General features: G+C 36.5%; 1 protein-coding gene across 11 annotated transcripts in view; it reads right to left on the bottom strand.

The window, feature by feature from the left end:
- The window catches only part of RALGAPA2 (Ral GTPase activating protein catalytic subunit alpha 2), a 136,329-nt gene that overhangs the window by 95,216 nt on the left and 22,244 nt on the right, over positions 1-18,869 (bottom strand). For 9 of the 11 annotated variants that reach the window (XM_080584947.1, XM_080584951.1, XM_080584957.1 and 6 more), the window contains exons 4-13: positions 14,049-14,106; positions 10,825-10,868; positions 9,769-9,943; positions 9,133-9,248; positions 8,145-8,283; positions 6,566-6,765; positions 4,689-4,919; positions 2,144-2,317; positions 1,092-1,229; positions 75-223 (exon numbers count right to left, since the gene is read on the bottom strand). In XM_080584947.1, coding sequence (XP_080441073.1) covers positions 75-223; positions 1,092-1,229; positions 2,144-2,317; positions 4,689-4,919; positions 6,566-6,765; positions 8,145-8,283; positions 9,133-9,248; positions 9,769-9,943; positions 10,825-10,868; positions 14,049-14,106 — 1,424 coding nt within the window. Of the gene's footprint in view, positions 1-74; positions 224-1,091; positions 1,230-2,143; positions 2,318-4,688; positions 4,920-5,141; positions 5,336-6,565; positions 6,766-8,144; positions 8,284-9,132; positions 9,249-9,768; positions 9,944-10,824; positions 10,869-14,048; positions 14,107-18,869 lie in introns of those variants that run through there. The other 2 variants (XM_080584948.1, XM_080584949.1) reach the window with 2 other exon arrangements.

Genomic DNA, 18,869 nt, shown 5'->3' with positions numbered 1-18,869 from the left:
TCCCTCCTGACAATTTTCCCATAAATTTTAAATATTGATATATTTCTCTTAAATGGAGAATATATTAAACTTACCATGTCTTTTTATTCATTGATATTTCCATTATCATGCGCCTAAAAATGCTCAGAACTGCCTTGCAAGCATCAACTTGCTCCTTCAGAAGCACAGGGACTTCAATGCATGGTTCCAATAAGAAAACATTTGCAGAGTTTGTCAAGAACACCTTCAAGACAGGCATTTACAGTCAGTTTAAATAGTGTCAAAAAAAAAAAAAAGGTCAAAGACTTACAACCAAATACTCGTCATCCTCTAGCCAAGCCTTTCACTTTTCTTAGAGCAAACTTCATGTTTTACACAATGCTTTATTTTTCTAAATAATTCTGGTAAAAAGTCAGGTGCCATTACATGCCCAACAAAGGCATGTGTTACATAGTCTATGTCTTGTAGGTATCCGTTCTATTCCCTCAGGCAAGAGTACCACTCCTCCAGCTACTCATTTCCCAGCGTTATATGCTTAAGCAGTCACCAATATTTTCAATAAGTGAGGTACAGTGAAGCAAATGTACAGTTCTAATTCCTAGCACCAACAGTAGAAAAAAAAAATGCAGCTTTACCTTAAAATAGGTATCTGGCACTAGAACATGGGTGCACGGTTTAATACGCTTTTTTAAAAAGATGTAAGTGAAGTCCAAATTGTATCTTATGAAAACCATCAACTCTTCATAGTTTCTTTCCTTAATTTCAGAGTACAGAAAGACCTGTACACAAGCTCTTCAACCAAAATGTGGAATTATAATTTATATAAGCAAGCAGAATATTATTTTCAATAATACAGAAAAAGATAATTGAACTACACATTGTAGCTATATCTCCCTTTTTCCATTCCCAATATAGGGTGTCTATAATTGACAAGAAAGAGAGTGTAATGTGCTGAGCTCAGCACATCTGTATGCAGAACACTGTGTGGGTGCTAACCTAGAACCCTCGCAAATTGCTCTAATCATAAAATTTTATATGACCATATGACTATATAATAATATGTAGTAAAAGTTCCATGACTCTTAGAGCCTTCTAATCTCTATACAGCACACCTGTAACGCAGCTTGAACACCAGCTTTAACATTTTTGTCCTCGTCTTCTAATACACATCCTCTGTTAACAGCACTGGTAAAGGAGTACGTTCTTCCCCAGCTGGATGAGCGCTTATGTCCTGAGTGGTCAGAGGAAAGCTTTCAAAAACATCATTCAGTTAGTGACCAAGGAGAAAGGAACATGTCCACGTTTGTTCAGTATCATTTTATATGTCAAAAGCAGGAAGAGGTAACTGTCCCGTTGCCCTATGTCCATTTCAACAAGGAATTAATGTCTAATATTTACAGATTCTAAGCAAACAGTATATGGAATTTAAAGGTTCATAAGACTTCTAAGAGCTATGTTGTTTCAAAATATTCTATATTCAAAATATCTTATGTTACATTTTGTTGTCACTGACTGTAGTAGTATTTGAATTTAAGCCTGGAAAAAATATAAATTCTCTTTGAAAATAATCTGTCAAAACATCGTAATTTTTACTACTATTTTAAGAACTCAACCATCTTTCCTTGTACAAAAAAAAAATCCCGTTAAGTAGTTTTGCATGGCAGTGTCAAAGTCAACATTTACTGATGACTCATTATAGGACATGAAAAAAATGATGCCACAGAATTTTTATCTATAATTTAATTTCCTAGATTTAAGGATCCAAAGTTTTGATAGAATATATATAAATTAGTAGATATTTTCAAACTCTTAAGTAATTACCACCGAAATTAAATAGACCTACATGCACTAGGCCAACAGACAGTGTAAATTTTAACACTGCAGCATATATTATTATTTCTCCATTACGTTCTCACTACAGTATTTGTATAGACAAGGAATAATGAAGAAATTTTATTTTTCAAAGAGCTGCAATCTTTCTTTGCACTCAATAAGGCCTACTGAACACTCAGTAGTATTTTAGATTTGTGGACCTTAGATAAAGCACTTTTTAATCCTGATTTTCCATACATCTTAAATTTTTACTTAAATTTTACAGAGAAAATTTAAAAGATAAATAATACTTTGCAGGAAAACAAAATAATGTAAATAACTGATACCATACATGTTTACCATCCGTTTGCACTGATGAATCTTCTAAGCTAACAACAGCATCCTCACTGTTTTCCTTTTTGTCTGGCTCCTCCATGAACACAGGCTTCTCTTGCAATATCCACTTTCTATAGACCTTAACCACTTTTCGCGTTGCAGATATATCAGAAGAAGGCAACAAAAAAGCCTAAATTTAAAGTTAAATACTTTTACTATATATATTTGGGGCACAGAAATTCATGCATATATAAACACACACATGCAGCATCATCACCCATAAATAACACAACTCAGAAAAAGAAAGGAAATGTGTTTTTTACATTTATGTCTGTACTAGTAGCTATGGTTAATCAACAACATATGCATATACCTACAGCAGTGTGGGATTTCACAATTCTGTAACCATTAACTTCAAATGACTTCCATGTTGTATTTGTTCAAACAATAAAAAAGAGGTGGTTTTGTTCACTGCAAGTTCTCTAACTTTGGGTGGATTCGTCGCACAAGTTGTTACTAAGCCAGAGAGGCCTGGCAGGCTAAACTTGGATACCACGCTGCACTTTCTGGAGAAGCTGACTTCAAATTCCATCACCAGTATATCATGTGAAATGCCATTTCAGCAAGTGTAGGTAAAGACAAGACAGTAAATTATGATGAGGACAGAAGCGGCAGGCATTTGATCGTTTCTGATAAAAGTCAAAAATCAAAATAATGAATTTACTTTCAACTTGCTACCCAATGTCAGTATTTGGAACCATTCTGTAAAGATGTCCACTTCAAAAGCTTTCAAAGACCAGGCCACCTGCTTTCCCATATTTCTGTCAGTCTTAGGCATGTAAAAAACCACATGTCTATAGTAATGTGTGTTAGCCTCTTCCAATTTTTTAAGTCCTAAGAAATTACACACTCACTAGACTGTGAGAGATGTCTAGATATTTTTATTGGCTGAGTATTATCCCTTGTTTTGGTATAAACTTCATTTGATCACAGAAAAATTCATAGACTTTTAAAAAACAAATCTCACTACATACTAGCATCAGCCATTGGAAAACCTTTGGACTACAGTGAACTGGCACAGAAATGAATATATAAAAATTTAATCTGGTAGAAAACAAATTGTATTTGGTCAAGACAAAATGCTTCTATTTTGGCATCACTATGTACTATATTATAAAGACACTGAAAAAGACTGAAATACGTTTTTCAAATTAAAAAAAAATCTCTTCCAACTGTGAAGAGATTACCTGCTCTCCATAGTTAACAGGGACAAAAACTATAGCATTGCATTTCAGAATACACACTGATAGCATGTCTTCCCATACCCATTTTAGCTGCAAAACATTACAAGGGGATCTTGCTCAGGTTGGTGGAAATCTTTGCATCATATAGTACATTTCCCTTTCTCTAGTCAGCACGAAGTGCAACATCCAACAGCTTAATAGGTAATAGTCTACAGAAGTAATAGTCTACAGAAATTAAAGGGTTATCAAAAGCAAGCTTATATATGTCATGCAACAATTATAAGTGAAATTTCTGAAAATGTCTTCATAGACACTGTCAAGTTATTAAAGATGCAGAAACTGAAAAAGCCAAAAGGAAATTGCTAGACTATTAGAAAAACAACAGCTCATCAGTGGGATGAATGGCCACTACAAAAAATGCTTTCTGTAAGGCTGAGAAGTAAGGTAGAAAGAATATATATATATATATATATATATATATATATAAAGCATTGCGGAATTCATAGGGACTAGTGAGATTCCTGTAAGGGAGAGATAAACACAGAAAGGATCCAAGTACTATTATCTGCTTCAGTTACTGAACACTGACCATATTTAATAAAGATAAAAGTGCTGCATCGTACCAGCCTTTGTTCCCTGGAAGCTGGTCTAACTTTAAAGACACTCTGAACAAACACCAGGAGAGGGCAGCATACCACAGAGGTTCTCAACATAGACAAAACACTCCCTCTCAAAATTACATCCATCCCACAAAAAGCACTTGTACAAGTTCTTACACTGTACCACACAAAACACTTTCAGTAAAGCATGTGTGCTCACTCATCTTCTGCAGGGTGTCTCCTCTACATTTATGTGACCTAAAACTGATGTTTCAACCAACTGCTGCCTTGATAACATATCAAAAGAAGAAGGTGAATTTCCAGTAGGTCATGTATTTTTATCCCAAACAATAGAAAAGATGTCAAAATAACAAAAAGTACGAGCAGAAACAATCAATAATGTCCAAATAGACATTAAATACTGACTGTGACCACAGGAACTAGAATCTTACTATTTCAAATAGCAAGCTAATAAAATGTCAAATTCAAGTATGACAAATTGCTGTTTAGCATCAGCAACAACTTTCCATTCCCATCGAATTTTTTTACTTCATCATTAAAACTAGACCTAGGAAGGACTCCAAAATAAGTGGGTGCTCATGTGATTAACATCAAGTTTGACCAGTTATCTGACCAGCAGCCTTCAGTGTTCCTTCTAATGACCATAACATTTCCTTTTTAAAAAATCACGTAACGGCAACTACACATCCACACGTACCTGTCGAAACACCTCATTAACAAAGTTAACATATCCTCGTGTGGACAAGAGGATTCTCTGCACCATCTCATAAACAGTTCGATGCTGCTCTTCGATGCTGCAGAGGCTGGAATTACTGAGCCGTCGGTCAGACAAGGTGCTGCTGTTCGAATGGCTTCTCTCCTGCTCGCCTGCATAAGACATGCCAGTTTCCAGCTCTGGGTTTTTATCTTGGGATACAACACCAACAGTCTACGCAGAAGAAAACACATGCCTAATTAAATTACTGGATTACTGCATGTCAAAAATCTGGGGTACTTAATGGGCAACACTCATTCACACTGCATGCAGGGATTCCAGCCACCATGAAGTGCAATTTTCAATCTACTTCTTGATACAAAAAGGAATTTGGTCTTGTACTCTACATGATATATACTTTCTATGAGTCCCCCCAGCCCAGAGCAGCTGACTGACCTGTCAACCACTCCCCAAGACAAAAAAGAAGAAGACATGCAGTGGTGGGAGTGGAGGGAGACACAATGGAGAAACATCTCGAAGTCCCTTTGATTTTTGAGAAAAGATGGATCACAGCTCTATACACGGCTCATACTCCTAGGCATTCCTAACCGCTCTTTGTCAGGCACTGTTCTGCCATAGTGTTGCATGTCTTTTCCATCATTTCATCTTGAACCGTGTCTGGCTAAAATGATCCAGTCCAGGGAAGAAAGAGGACTTAGCCTTTGGAAGAAAGTCAGTAAAACTGCAATTGAGTTACCAGAAAAAGAATCCCACTACCACGAACCGAAAGCATTACCCAAATGCAGTTCTGCTTTTGTTTACTTAAATAAGGCTGCTGTCTGTTCGTCAAAGCGAGCGGTAACAGAGCAGCAATAACATTTCTACTGCTTTTGATAATAAATGTTTTTGTACAGTTCCCCCACACCAGTGAAGCACAGGCTACAGGCAGTGAAATTTAAAACCACTAAAAAGTCAGCATGTGCCAAAAGCAGACACAGCTGCAGCTAAGTGATAACTTCTGACCAGTTTCCATTTTGAGGGCAGCAGTATCTTTACGTATCGTAAATATCTAATTGGTATCAGTGTCCTATAAAATTCAGTGGAGAGAAGAAAATTCATTTTCCAGGGTATGTCAGTTGCAATGGTATAGCATCTATACAGAAGGTGCAAATTCCAATGAGAAAAAAAAAGATTAATAAAAAGTGCTTGCAGTAAGTAAGCTACATCTAGCTGTTCCAGGGTTTCAAAATTCTACACTTTAAAACAAACTACAAACTTCAAAAGCAATTAACCTGAAAATACAGTTTGACTTTCAGAGTTAATAAATGCTTTGCCACTCAATCCAGATGTGACACTGACCTACGATTCAAGAGAAGAATATAAAATTGACATTGATTCTAGATTTGTAATGGGAAGCTGGAGAATCTCTTAAAACAATTTATTTCTACAAGATTAATTTTAAGTCCCTAATCCTACAGAAATCTCAACCAGCAATTTGAAAGTAAAATATTTTTCTATTATCTCATTGTAAAGAGCTGCTATAATCAAGAGTAAAACAAAATGGCCTTTGACGTTACTGGGAAACGGTCTATGCCACAAATAAGTTTGACAGTTTACAGATTAAATTCCAAAAGTCTAAAGATAATACTGATGAAGCTATTAAGTTAAATACCTGTGAGAATAAAAAATACTAATAAATTACTAAAGGGATTCCCTTGACGACTCCCTCCTTCATCAAAGAAAAAAAATAATTTACGAGTACATAATTTATTCACTGGGGAACTGCATTTCTTTCTTCTTTCAGTTGTCAGTGTATTGTGATCATTTGCAAGGTTTCTAGCACACATGCAAGAAAAAAAAAGGTAAACTTTAAAGCACACCTGAATAATTTTAGGGAGCATTTCTCCTCCATTTTTTGTATTCTGAACAGCAGTTAAATATTTCTTTTCAAGAAAGAAGGTAACAAGCCACTTAATAAAAACAACTCGAGCTGCCATATATGGAATTTTTGTGCTATAGACATTTTCGTTGTTTCGTGTTGCAGTAATGTATACTGGTCTTGGTCTTATATCAGGAATATCTGGTGAGATAAAAAGAGAAGATGTAAAGAAAATCTAATCTTAAAAAATTGTAATTGCTTCCGGACTTCAGTTAAATGCATTGAACGTGTCACCAACAACATTTTGTCCATATGAAATAACAGATGCAATGACTGACTGTTTTTATTATATTAACACTTATATTCATAATTTTATTACTTCTAAAGAAAAGCAAGAGAATAAAAGCACAAATCTCTCTTGAAGTTCATAATTTGTATCAGGCAAAACAAAGAAAAGCAAAAGAGAAGGGCTGCAAATAGAAAGGTAAAATCTGAAATGAAGAACTACTCCTTCTGCAACGTAAGTTAATTTTATAACTTTCAGAGTTTTATTGGTAAGGTAGAGCAAGAAAGAGAAGGTGTCACAAGAACACTCAATAGTAAAAAGATTAAGAAGAAAAAGGGCACTTAGCACATGGAAAAGAGATGTTAGCCAGGTGCAAAGAGCACGGCACAAGCTGAAATAAAAGAAAGAAAACACACAGGAAGAAGTGGAAGATTGCCAAAGGGAGACAGGATGGGTCATAATTAACTCACATGCATAGATTCAAGGGAAAAAATCACTTGTATACAGCTGAAAAACAGGGAAGGACTGTGCTCTAGCTGTGAGCAACTCAGCTGAAGTGGCACAGAGGTGACTTTAGACACTAAATTGCAAAGGACAGGAGCTAAAAGTCAGAGAAAGGAGGGGAAGAATGATGAAAAAGAGGCTGCAGTACATCAGGTGAGTATTAACAACACTGCTCCTATTGACTCTAATATATAATTCAGTAGAACATTAGGAAAAGGTCAAAGAAAAATGTAAGCATTCCTAAAATAACATGCTTTTAATCCTACAGCTGCGCTTCCTAGAGATGCTTCTAGCAACACAAACTAGCTCATTGTTTCTTTCATAGCTACATCTCTGTTTCCCTTCCATTTGGCCCTTCATTTTTTCTCTTCAAGGAAACAAGAAGTAAAATAAGAAAAACTTCAGTTAGCTGCTTCCTCACACTTGGGCAAATTTCTTTTAAAAACCCTGTCAGAGAGCATGTTCTATCTTGATTGCACATCACAGTTACATCAAGTCCTTGTTCACTTGATATAAATGCTATGCATGTGTATTTTAAGGAAACATTTAAGGATTCTTCTTAGGAAAGAAGAACCTGGCCAGCCCATATGCAGCGATGAACAGCAGCAACTTCCTGGACTATCACAAAAAATGAAAAGTTGTACTAGGAAAAAAATCAAATCAAGAGACAAAAGAGGAAAAATCCTCATTCACCAGAACTGTAGTAGTATGCCACCAGATAACAGAGATGCTACTGAAAACAGCCACCATTAATTATTTTTCTATTTAAAAGACAAAATTCACTGCTTACCTAGAACAGGTTTGTAGAGGTTAGTTAGCTTTGTAAAAGATGGAAACAAGTGCGGAAGGTAGTATTTTCTAAACAAGGTAAAGAGAAACTTAAACCCAGTGTCTTGGTTCTCCTTATTCTTCCACTCCAAACTTGCAGCCTTTGCCATAGAGTTAAAAAGAAAGAAACACAAAAAAAGTTTCAAATTAATAATTATACTGAGAAGCACTCCACATTGATGACAAAATGCTGTTCTACAGAATATGAAAGATGAATAATTGTGCTTTAATAAGAAAGATGAAAAATGATCACTGTCCCATTTTTTTTACAATAAGAACAGTAAGAATATAGGATATTACCATGAGGACTCTATCACATCAAAGAAAGCAATCTCATTAGAAGCCAGCGTATTTGTGCTGTTTTAAGGCAGTGAAACACAGAAAACGCAGTATTAATGTTTTTAACAAACTTGCTTCTTACCTGTAAATTTAGACAAAGTTATGAATCTCTCTGGGCTACACTTTCATCACAAATAAGTTTGTAATCAGAAACATACCCAATGCCTAGGTTTAAAATGGCTGCACACATATGCAATACTCCTTCGAGATACTTGACTCAAGGCACAAGCAATTTCCACTGACAAGGAAGAGGCTGACATCTATGTTTTTAAAGGCACTCTTTTGTTCCTGAACAGATCAACAGCAAGGAATCATACATGTAATTTCAAGAGAAATCTTTATGGATGCAAAGTAAAACTTTGTGCAAGTTTGGGTAACATTAATAAATTTTGTTCACATTTCTGAGAAAATTTAGTATTTTTACCAAAAACGGCCCACAAAAAATATCTTGGGGATGATTTTCCCTTTAAAAGAAAAAATAAGAAAATGCAGACAACAGCTTCTTCCTGGAAAAGGGCAACAGCAGCTCTGTACAGAAACAGTGCAAATGACGTTCTAACACTATACAGTCCTTCAAACATGAATAGCTAAAAACATTATATCCTACGCACCTGAATTACCATATATTTTAACAGTAGCTGAAGAAAATAGCAGGTTTGGTCATCTGCAATTTTCTCTCCAGAAACAGCTGGCAAAAGTGGGGTAATTTCTTCTGGAAAAATCTTAGCTGAAATAAAAGGAGAATGCTTTAAACATGGAAAACCCGAAAATAATGAAACAATAAAATCAATTTGATAATGATTACTGATGTGCTTATAAATTGCACAAAGCCAAAACTGCTTGGGCTTCCCATATTTTCGCCAAGTCCCACCACATGTGACTGAGGACAGCACCAACCTTTGATTTATTGCAGTTTGGAAGGGATAACACAGTCTCTGCAGATTAACCAGTAAATTGTAAATCTACATACCAACATATTTTGCAGTAACATGTTCATGTAACTGCATCTCAATACAAAAAAAAAAGACAACAAAAAAAACCACAACTGTTCTGAACTCAGAATGACAAGACCTGAAGGTGCTACAGCTGCAACAAAGCCAAAATCTTTCCCCATCTCTGAATTACAAAGACAAAATTGCATCATCCTTGTGACATCTTTCCCACAAGCAGCTCTACAGCTCCACTATGACTTCAGGGGAAGGGGGAAAGTGAAACACCTAGCACAGGAGTTCTGTTAGTTTACTCACCATCTGATGAATTAGGAGGACTAATGAGGTTATCTAGTGTACAGGGACCCTGTGAGGACATAATTGGTGGAAAACCAGGCACAAGGCATGCAAATATTAATATCTGCTCTTCTGCACAGTTAGTCTGAAGTGCTTGAAGCCAGAGAAGAAACAGTCGGATTCCTTCACATCTTATCTACAAGGGGATGATTTTGTAGAAAAAAATATTAAAACAAATTTGAAAGTACAGTAATACAGTTAAGTAGTTAAGAAAGCGCAGGACATGTACATTCATTCAAATTCTGTGCTAGCAAGTCTTTCGGTCATACCATCAGTAATCACATCACTAATTTAACAAAAGCAGAGAAGGGCGGGAGCAAACTGTAACCAAGGTGGTGGCACTCTGAGGAGACAGTATTACTGCTCCAACTTCAGCTAGAGGCCAAAATCCCATGGCTGTGGTCCCCCGACTGACTGGCCAAAGGCAGCTCAGCCCGGTGGTGTCGGAAGAACAGCAGCAAGTGGAACGCGCGGCCGGGGAGCTGCCTCTGCTCCAGCCCTGCCGAGCCTAAAATCCTGGCCCTGCACAGCCCACGCAAGCCACTGTCTTCAGCATCAGCAGGACCAGAAGACCCTCGTGAAAACTACGATGCAACAAACCACCCAAGGTGAAGTACTCCATAAATTTACTTTCTTCTTTTTCATTATGCAAGATGCAATTTTAGTTTTAGCAGTTTATTTAAAGAAGTGGATTTAAAACTATTTGGCAAACAAGCAACCAATGTATTTAATACAGTGCACTTAATGCTAGAGAGATCTGAAAAGATGAAGAATTAAGCAAAACACATTGCTACCTTCTTCAGGTAAGTTTGGAAAGGTTACAGAATAGCAGAACAACTGAATAATATGAATATTAAAATAATCTAGTTACAACATTAAAATTTGTGATTAAAAGGTGAATAATTAAAATTACAAAGCCTAACAATCTGAAAAACTGATACTGAAAATCTGTAAAGTAATATGCTTCACACAATTTAAAGTAAAAAGAAATAAGGATGCATCATTGAAGAGAGATACCTTGAGGGAGTTTCCAGTGTGCAAAAGTTTCTTCAAAATCGACCCTGGATTAGAAAAATGAAATAGACATATATCAGATACTAAGATGGTCACTTTCTACCAGAATGCTTTCTAAAAAAACACTACAGAAAAAAGCTACTTTCATGCTATTTACTACGTAGCTACTTCACTGGTGTTTTAGAAAAAGAAAACTTATGAGCGAGAAAAAACAAAACGAATGAATTTACAACCATCATCATCATCATCATCAGGTAAATAGTTCTTTAACATCAAATATAATGTCTCTTTACAGCAAGGTACTTTGTTTTTAGTCAGATGATAATCTTCTGAAATTATTTTCATTGAAAAATAAAGTAACTAGGGAAAATTTTGACATGCTAGTTTGGGGAAAATGCTTTAAACAAGTTTATTTAAAATTTTAGGCAAATGTATTAGTTTCTGCAAAGTAACAAGTGGACCACAGTAAGTCCAACTTGTAGGAATAATGCATTCAAATAGACTAATATTTACTATTATGATAAGAAAAAATGCTAGAAATCTGTATGATATTGTATATGTCTATTAAAAACATGTATACATTAAAATTGCAAAACATTTTTATTCTGGTTTTAAAAATACCCGGTCAACTATCCCTAACTTCGGAAGTCTGATCTAAAATCAAAGAGATCTTATACATCAAGTGCTTTAGTTACAAAACATTTTCAATCCAATTCTTAGAAAAATAACATAAAGTAGCACTCAGCTGTTATTTCACCTGGATTTGAAAATTATGTGCCTTACTTAAATGTGACCCCTCAAGATTCACCATTTCACAATTTTAAATTATTAACATATATAGCAAATACATATTAACACACATGAACATTAAGCAAAAAGCAAATCACAAGGCACACTTGTAAATAATTGCAACACCAAATCGTTTAGCTCATTTATTGAACACAGCTATAAATCTATCCAAATACGACTATTCAAGAGGAGCATAAATATAAAGAATATAGTAGCTATGAAACAACTGACTGAAATCAATTTGTTCTAGACTAAGTCAGATGAAATGGAAGTAAAGTAGTCAAGCAGATGTCTCCTTTTATTTTTGTCAGTGCTAACTGGAAATGTGAGAATAGCCCTTGCCCTGACCTTTAACTTCAACTCATTATTTCTTCTGCAACAGCAAATACATTGTTCTGAGAAAACACATTGCAGCTGATGAAATGGTGCTGGAAACCAAACCAACTAACCAACAAAAGTACTCCACAGAAGAAATATATCCCCCCTCCCCTCCCAAAGCAGCATAATTTGTCCAATTTCCTTTAACAAACAGCAAGACAAAATATTGTGACCAGTTTGGTAGCACTCAGAAGCAGAATTTTCACAGTAGTAATGAATCAAAGATTTTTAGTTCAGAGGAAATCATCAAGTTAAACTAGTTCAATGGATTACAAGTTGTTTTGACTATCAAAATAAATGTATTTTACCTTTCAGTATTTCTGCACCCACTTGATTTATTCAATCTGGTCAAATGAGGAGAGGAATAAATTTTTCCTTCTGTCTCCTGTACATGATCTCAGGGCCAAAATATTCATTACATGAGCACCTCAGGCCACAGGGAACATTTAAATAATTAGAAAATTAACTATCTTGAAAATAAAGACAGTTTAACTTTTTCCCCTCAGCATTTTTAGAATATAATTTTAAGATCTACTCAAAATCCCTATACTACCTACATGAAAACCTAAAAAAAAAAAGTTCAGAAAAATTAATCCTGCTTTTCTTATGTATATTTCCAAAATTCCAAAATTCACAAGTGACCAAACAAAGCCTGCGTTAGGTACCTCTTATCTTAATGCTTAAGGGAAGAATATGAAGTCCTAAGCCAAGCACTCTGAGTGCCTTAACTAAGGTGACAACTTCATTCTGTTCTTTCTATGCATGAGTTGCAATGCATCCTTCAGTTCTACGTTTATGGAGTTTTCTTCTGCAAAATACTTGCCTATGAAGCATGCAGAATGGACAGGAGAGTAAGAGAAAGAAGCAGAGCTTTACCCGCTCCAAGACTTCTCTCTGTTGGACTCCTCCCATTCCCTCCCTTGCTCCAGCACCCAGAATATGTACTGAAATACCACGGAGCGCAGACAAAGAACAGATAGCCTCTTGGTTTGACCACGTGTATGCCATCCACAGGTATCTATCTCATGCCTGCCATGGCCAGCGTCAATATTGCAACATGGCACTTGGCAACTCCTCCATTAAATGAAGGATCACTGGGACAGCTGGGGCCAGACTTGCAGACATACTGTGTGTTCAGAATTCCACTTAAAAAGGCCAACAAACTGTGGGACACTTAGAAAAGATGTTAAAAAAAAGAGCTCCTAAGAAGTTTATACTTTTGTCCTTAATCTCTTTGCTTTACCATTCTAGCACTAAACCACAAATTTCTCCTTTAATTCCCACAGTGTGATAACTGAGTGCGTCACAAATATTAATGAACTAAACTGCACAGAGAATAATACCACAGGAATATCACAGAAGAAATTAAGCGCTTATCCACTGCAGCAGTCCAATGGTTCACATTTAATTTAGCACAGCCTGAATGTGCACAACTACTGAACAGCCACCAATTCAGAGCAGAAATGTTACAGAATATATTTCCAAAAGGAGACAAGGTTCAAGTTCAACACAGCATGTATTTTTACACAAAGAACAATCTTTACTACTATGAATTTGTATGGGCAATTTCACACATGATTACTCGTGAAAGACTGTCACAATGCAAATTTGAAAGAGAGTCAAATACAGATTCCACAACCCTCCTCAGTCTTGATTTTTGGTGTTAGTCTGTGAATGCAAATGGAGACCTAATTAGGAAAAGGTGTGCTGATTTAAATCCCTCATCATCTAGTAGCTAGAAAGAGATGAAAGGGAAGAGAACCCATGTACATCCAAAGGTAAAAAAAAAATCCAAGAGCTTTCATGCAAAAATAAAAGTGAAGCAAGCAACCAAAACCACACAAAACAGAGAACACACAGAGCTAGCTATCTTAGCAGGTAAACAGATTTTCCAGATGTTTCAAGAATTTTCAGCTGCAAATCTCATACAGAAGTACTATTTGTATATCGGGCAAAACGAAGCGAGTCTGTGGATTACAGGACTTGCGGAACCAGGTAAGTGACTACAGAAAACATTGACCTTATTTTTACTAGAATATTTTTAAACCATTCCTTCTTACCTATACTGCGAAAATGCCATCGATAAAAAATCCTCTCAGGTAGTAGCTGCAATATTTTCTGCAGGAAACAAAACTAAATAGTCAAATTTTCCATAATAAACTGGCTCATTCAGAGGATACAGACAAACTAATACACAAAACATAAATGAAATGGTAATATATATAGAGAGAGAACACAATAGAAAGCAGATACCTATTGTAATTAGAACTGCTGCCCATTACTTTACTCTCTTGTTACGGAGGAAGGTACTTGGAACAGTCCTGAATCAATACCATGGCACTGGCATGAGCTGCTTTTACCTTCCCCCTGTCTTGGAATGCCCCAGCATTTCAGAATATAAACTGATTTATAACGAAGAAGTTACAGGTAAAATTTCCTTCTAAGAGGCTCACTTTGGATTACATTTTTCTGAAGTGTCTGGTAATGACTGCTGTTAGATTGATACATTCCAGATTTTGAGCTTCAGTGGCTTAGGTCTGCCTTTTCATCAGCTAATGTGGTCTGATCTCCCAGCTAAGGCAGAGATGGACAGCGGTGCAGTTATTTTTGCTGTGAGATGATGTACCTGTGTTTTCAGCTGCTGAGTGAAACCGAGCCAAATTACACAAAGCTAGACTAATTTAATTCATAGCGCATGCAGTTAATAAAGCACTTATGTGGAATAATATGCGGTGATCTTCCTCTGTAGTTTTGGGCTGATGCTAACAGAGGCAGATCAAACAAAGAAAGAGGTTTGGTCAAGCCCATTTCCCCTTAGTTTTGTTACTCTGCAGGGCACCAACAAAGCAAAGCAATTTAAGCATATGCCTAAGCGCTTTCCTGAATGGAGTCCTATAATCTCAGTTGCAAAGAATGTTTGGGGCTTCCAAATGTTGTCAGTTTAGTGGACAGTAACGTTTATTAGGTAATCTGAATAAACCCAAACTATTTAGGGGTCTTACTTTGGTAAGACCTTTGGTAAGACTTTGGTATGGCTTTTAAAGGGAGTTTAAGTCAGCAGGCTCCAAGGCACTTATTTTTTTTTTAAAAAAAAGGATTGGCATTATAGACTAGGACTTGGCAAGTAGGTGTCTTTTTAGTACAGGACAGCTAAATTACTGATGATCAGCTTCTCAAAAAAGCAAGAGAACACACATGGTTTTGCATAGATTTCACATAAAAATGCATCTGGATCTTACAACTTTTCAGCCATTTGGATATGAAATTAAGAAGTTCTATATGAAATTAAGAAGTTCTATGTGAAACTAGCTTCAACATCTACTTTTAGAAATAAATTAAACAAAGCTATATATGACCAGCAGTCAGAGTTCCTTGTAATCATCAAACAAAATTACCAGAAGCAATTTCTGCATAACAAAGAGTCATTAAGTTTTCAGAAAAACTACATGCAGGATGCAAAATGAATGACAAGTCATCAAAGCAATGGTGACCCATTTGTTGGTCTTTTGCACATAAAAGGTCACGAGGAAATAAAGCATCACAGCCAAGAAAGCAAGAATTTGGGTTTTAGACAGTCCTTTGGAGACAGCCAACACATGAATCATTATTGCGTTTAAAAACAGTATGCTTGAGAGATGGATTATGACAGACTTCTTATAATTTTTGACAACAAAGTGCTTCAGCAATTGTATACAACACTCAAAGTCACAGTCTTTTTGAAAATGGAACATTCCTTTCTCCATGGCAGAGGATGGACGTCATGACAAGTTCAGAGACTTAGGGAACTAGACCTCGGGTCACGCAGATAGACCGGTCTTCCTTTATCCGTACCACAGCACATGTTCCCTAAACAGGATTTGGCATTTCTAGAAGTTTACCCAGAATAAAAAAATAAATCAGGCACATCCCTTCCGTGTCCTCGTACTTTGTTTCAGTACTACACACACCACCCCATCCCCGGGCCATCGCGGCAGCAGGGATGGAAGGACCGGGCGGCAGGTGCCGGAGGTCTAGCTGCCTGTCCGCGGGCAGGACGATGCGCTCGGGATGGAGGATCTGACTGGCTAAAAATGAGGCCATGACTCACATTTGGGCTTTACCTGTCAGTTAAGGACCACGTTTCTGCCAATCAGATTGCAGGATCCACAGACAAAGAATTATAATTATCCACATAAATATTAAAATACTAGCAGCCCACCACTTTGCAAGACTATTTCTGACATTAATATCATTTATTTGCTTGGCATGGGGCAAAAAGGAGCTCCTGACCTACATCAGGAACACCTCAGGTCACCAGTTCCAGTGCTGCGGTAGCCGGCAGGCGCAGTGCTGGGTCCGTGTTCAGGCAGCCCTTAGCTCTGACACACCACATGCCCGCAGCGCGGGACAACAGGTATGTTAAGCAAACCCCTCATACAGGCGGGCAACAAAATGCTGTCTGAATTCGAGTACCAGAAAGCACCACAGGGAGAAACCTTCAAACATCTTCACATTTATTACAGGAGAAACAAACCAAAATACGTGCATTTTATTTCCATTTTTAGGTCATTATAGGAAGTACGGTAGATCATTACAGCAAAACCAATTTCCTTTCACAGGCCACCCCGTGACAAGCATTGCAACAAGATACCTTCAGCTTCTCTTTGGATGGAATTTCTATCTCATTTGTTCCGAAACACTAACTACTGAGAACCAACTTTGTTAAACTTCTAAAGAATCAAGCACATCTGTATAATAAGGTTTCATTAGAAATCTGTCAAAATCTGGTAATAACACTAGTGAAAATGCTTATCTTCTTATATTTAAGATGTTACAGTAAAATTCTTTATTTTAGAACACAAAAAAAATAGAAAATATATGCCTTTTTCACTAAAGAAGTCTGAGTCTTAAAACACTAGGCATGGCATAATCATGTATTATTAATGACAGTTTGTGAAAATAATCTGGTGATGCACAACTATATTTTCCTTAGTTGCAAAAAGAAACAATACCCATTTCCCAAGAGCTTCAGCAATGTTCTTAGAGTAACTTTTCAGGTTTAAGCATCTCAGCTACTCAGGATGGAAACAAATAGCCACCCCTTGTTTGCTGTTTCTGAACACAACAGCACATTTGGGGAAGCTAGATTTTACCATGCCCTCTCTGCAAGATGCAGAGCATGTTAACAGTTGTTTGGGAAAGGCCACAGATGTGACAGCATGCAATACAGGCAGTATCTTATACTTTACAAAATTTCACCTCAACTTAGACACAAAATTCACTTCCAGAAAGTGAACTATGATAAGGTGTAAACTGCATAAACTGATAAGGCATCAAAGCTACATAATGAAGACTACTCTGAAAAAGAACTTAAGAATAACTCTCACACCCGCATGTTACTGAATATGTCCACATCAAATCTGGAACACAAATGCTGTTCCAGAGTCTGACAACCACCAGGAAAAAGCAAGACTTCAAACCACATGAAGCTTGGAAGTTAGGAGAAGGAAAAAACACGCTTACAATTTTGTGTGCTTTTTCTTAAAAAACAACAACAAAAAACACAGAATCAAAACACCCTTACCAGGTGGCTGCATCAAAACAATTTAAGGGTTGAAAGAAGTAGTAAGAGGACAGAAGTTCCTGTCTGGGGAAAGCTTCCATATCCCCAAATCTCTCTATATAGCAAAAATTGGGACACTTCAGTTGTTTCTCAAGCCTTTCACCTTTTCAGCATCTCAAAACCAGGAAAAAATACCAGTGCAGTTTGAAAAAATGCAGAGATGTGATTAATCACATGCCCAAGGCTACCAAATAGTAAACTGAAGTAATTTTAAAAATCAAATTAAATTACTAACATCACAGTTACTACTGAAAATATCAAAGCTTTGCAGAAGATGAGAATGAGTAGAAATCATCTAAATTCTCCTGCAGTGCAAATATGCATTGTCATGGTTAAAAGTTTATATATTAAACGAAAACTTCTGAATGTTACAAGTAAATTCAAGGTTAAGGCTACAACGCCCTCTTAATAGGTTAATTTTCACATATGTGCATTAGAGTCACAAGACTAGGATGGTACGTAACGGTGTACAGTACTACTACACCACTAAGATGGTGACATAATATTATATGTCATGAACAAGCACCGGTTGTTGTGCTTTCAACTTAGTATTTCCAAGAACATATTCCTCACTCTCCCAACCCCTGGTGTTCCAAAAAAGCTCCTATCGCCATTCCTATAAAACAAATGATAGTTTCTTCCACTACAGCCTAGACTTTTACCAACACTGCTGTGAATCCAAACTGGCTATTGACATCTTGCTTGTAGCTTCATAGTACACTAATAAGAAATATTTTAAGAAACCCCACAGTGTGAAATAATATTGCTTTTTCAGAAAACACATAGATCTATTTAATGCTTAGTGCTTTGCTGCATCTATATGGTAATCCATTATAGCACACTTGAAATAGAAATTAGGTATTACTACTGATCAACACATCAGGGTATCTGTCAGTTCTTTTAACTGATTATCCATAGTTCTTTTTCTTCCAGACTTCCTGCATGACTAGGAATAATGTTAAGTTTAAATCTTAGTTTACACAGGACACTGCCTTCTGCAAGATCTCTCTCTATTTTAACGAAGTAAAATAAAAAAAAAAAAATACCAAGGTTTGAATTTCAACAGATTCCATCTGGCTTAACTAATACTGCAATTTCTTTTAAAAAATGATATTGTTTTTGGCAACTTTGCTGAATCTTATCATGCTTGGTAGCTTCACATCCATTACAGCATGCTACACTGCCCTGATGTAGAATGTAGAGAAAGCCAAGGCTGCTGGCAGATCTTCCACTGATGATCCCTAGCCTGTGGATGTTTTCCAGCTTAACTTGCACAAAT

This window comes from Anser brachyrhynchus, assembly GCF_964034855.1.
Source record: "Anser brachyrhynchus genome assembly, chromosome: 3".
Taxonomy (NCBI): domain Eukaryota; kingdom Metazoa; phylum Chordata; class Aves; order Anseriformes; family Anatidae; genus Anser; species Anser brachyrhynchus.
This window is presented reverse-complemented; position numbering and strand designations above follow the sequence as displayed.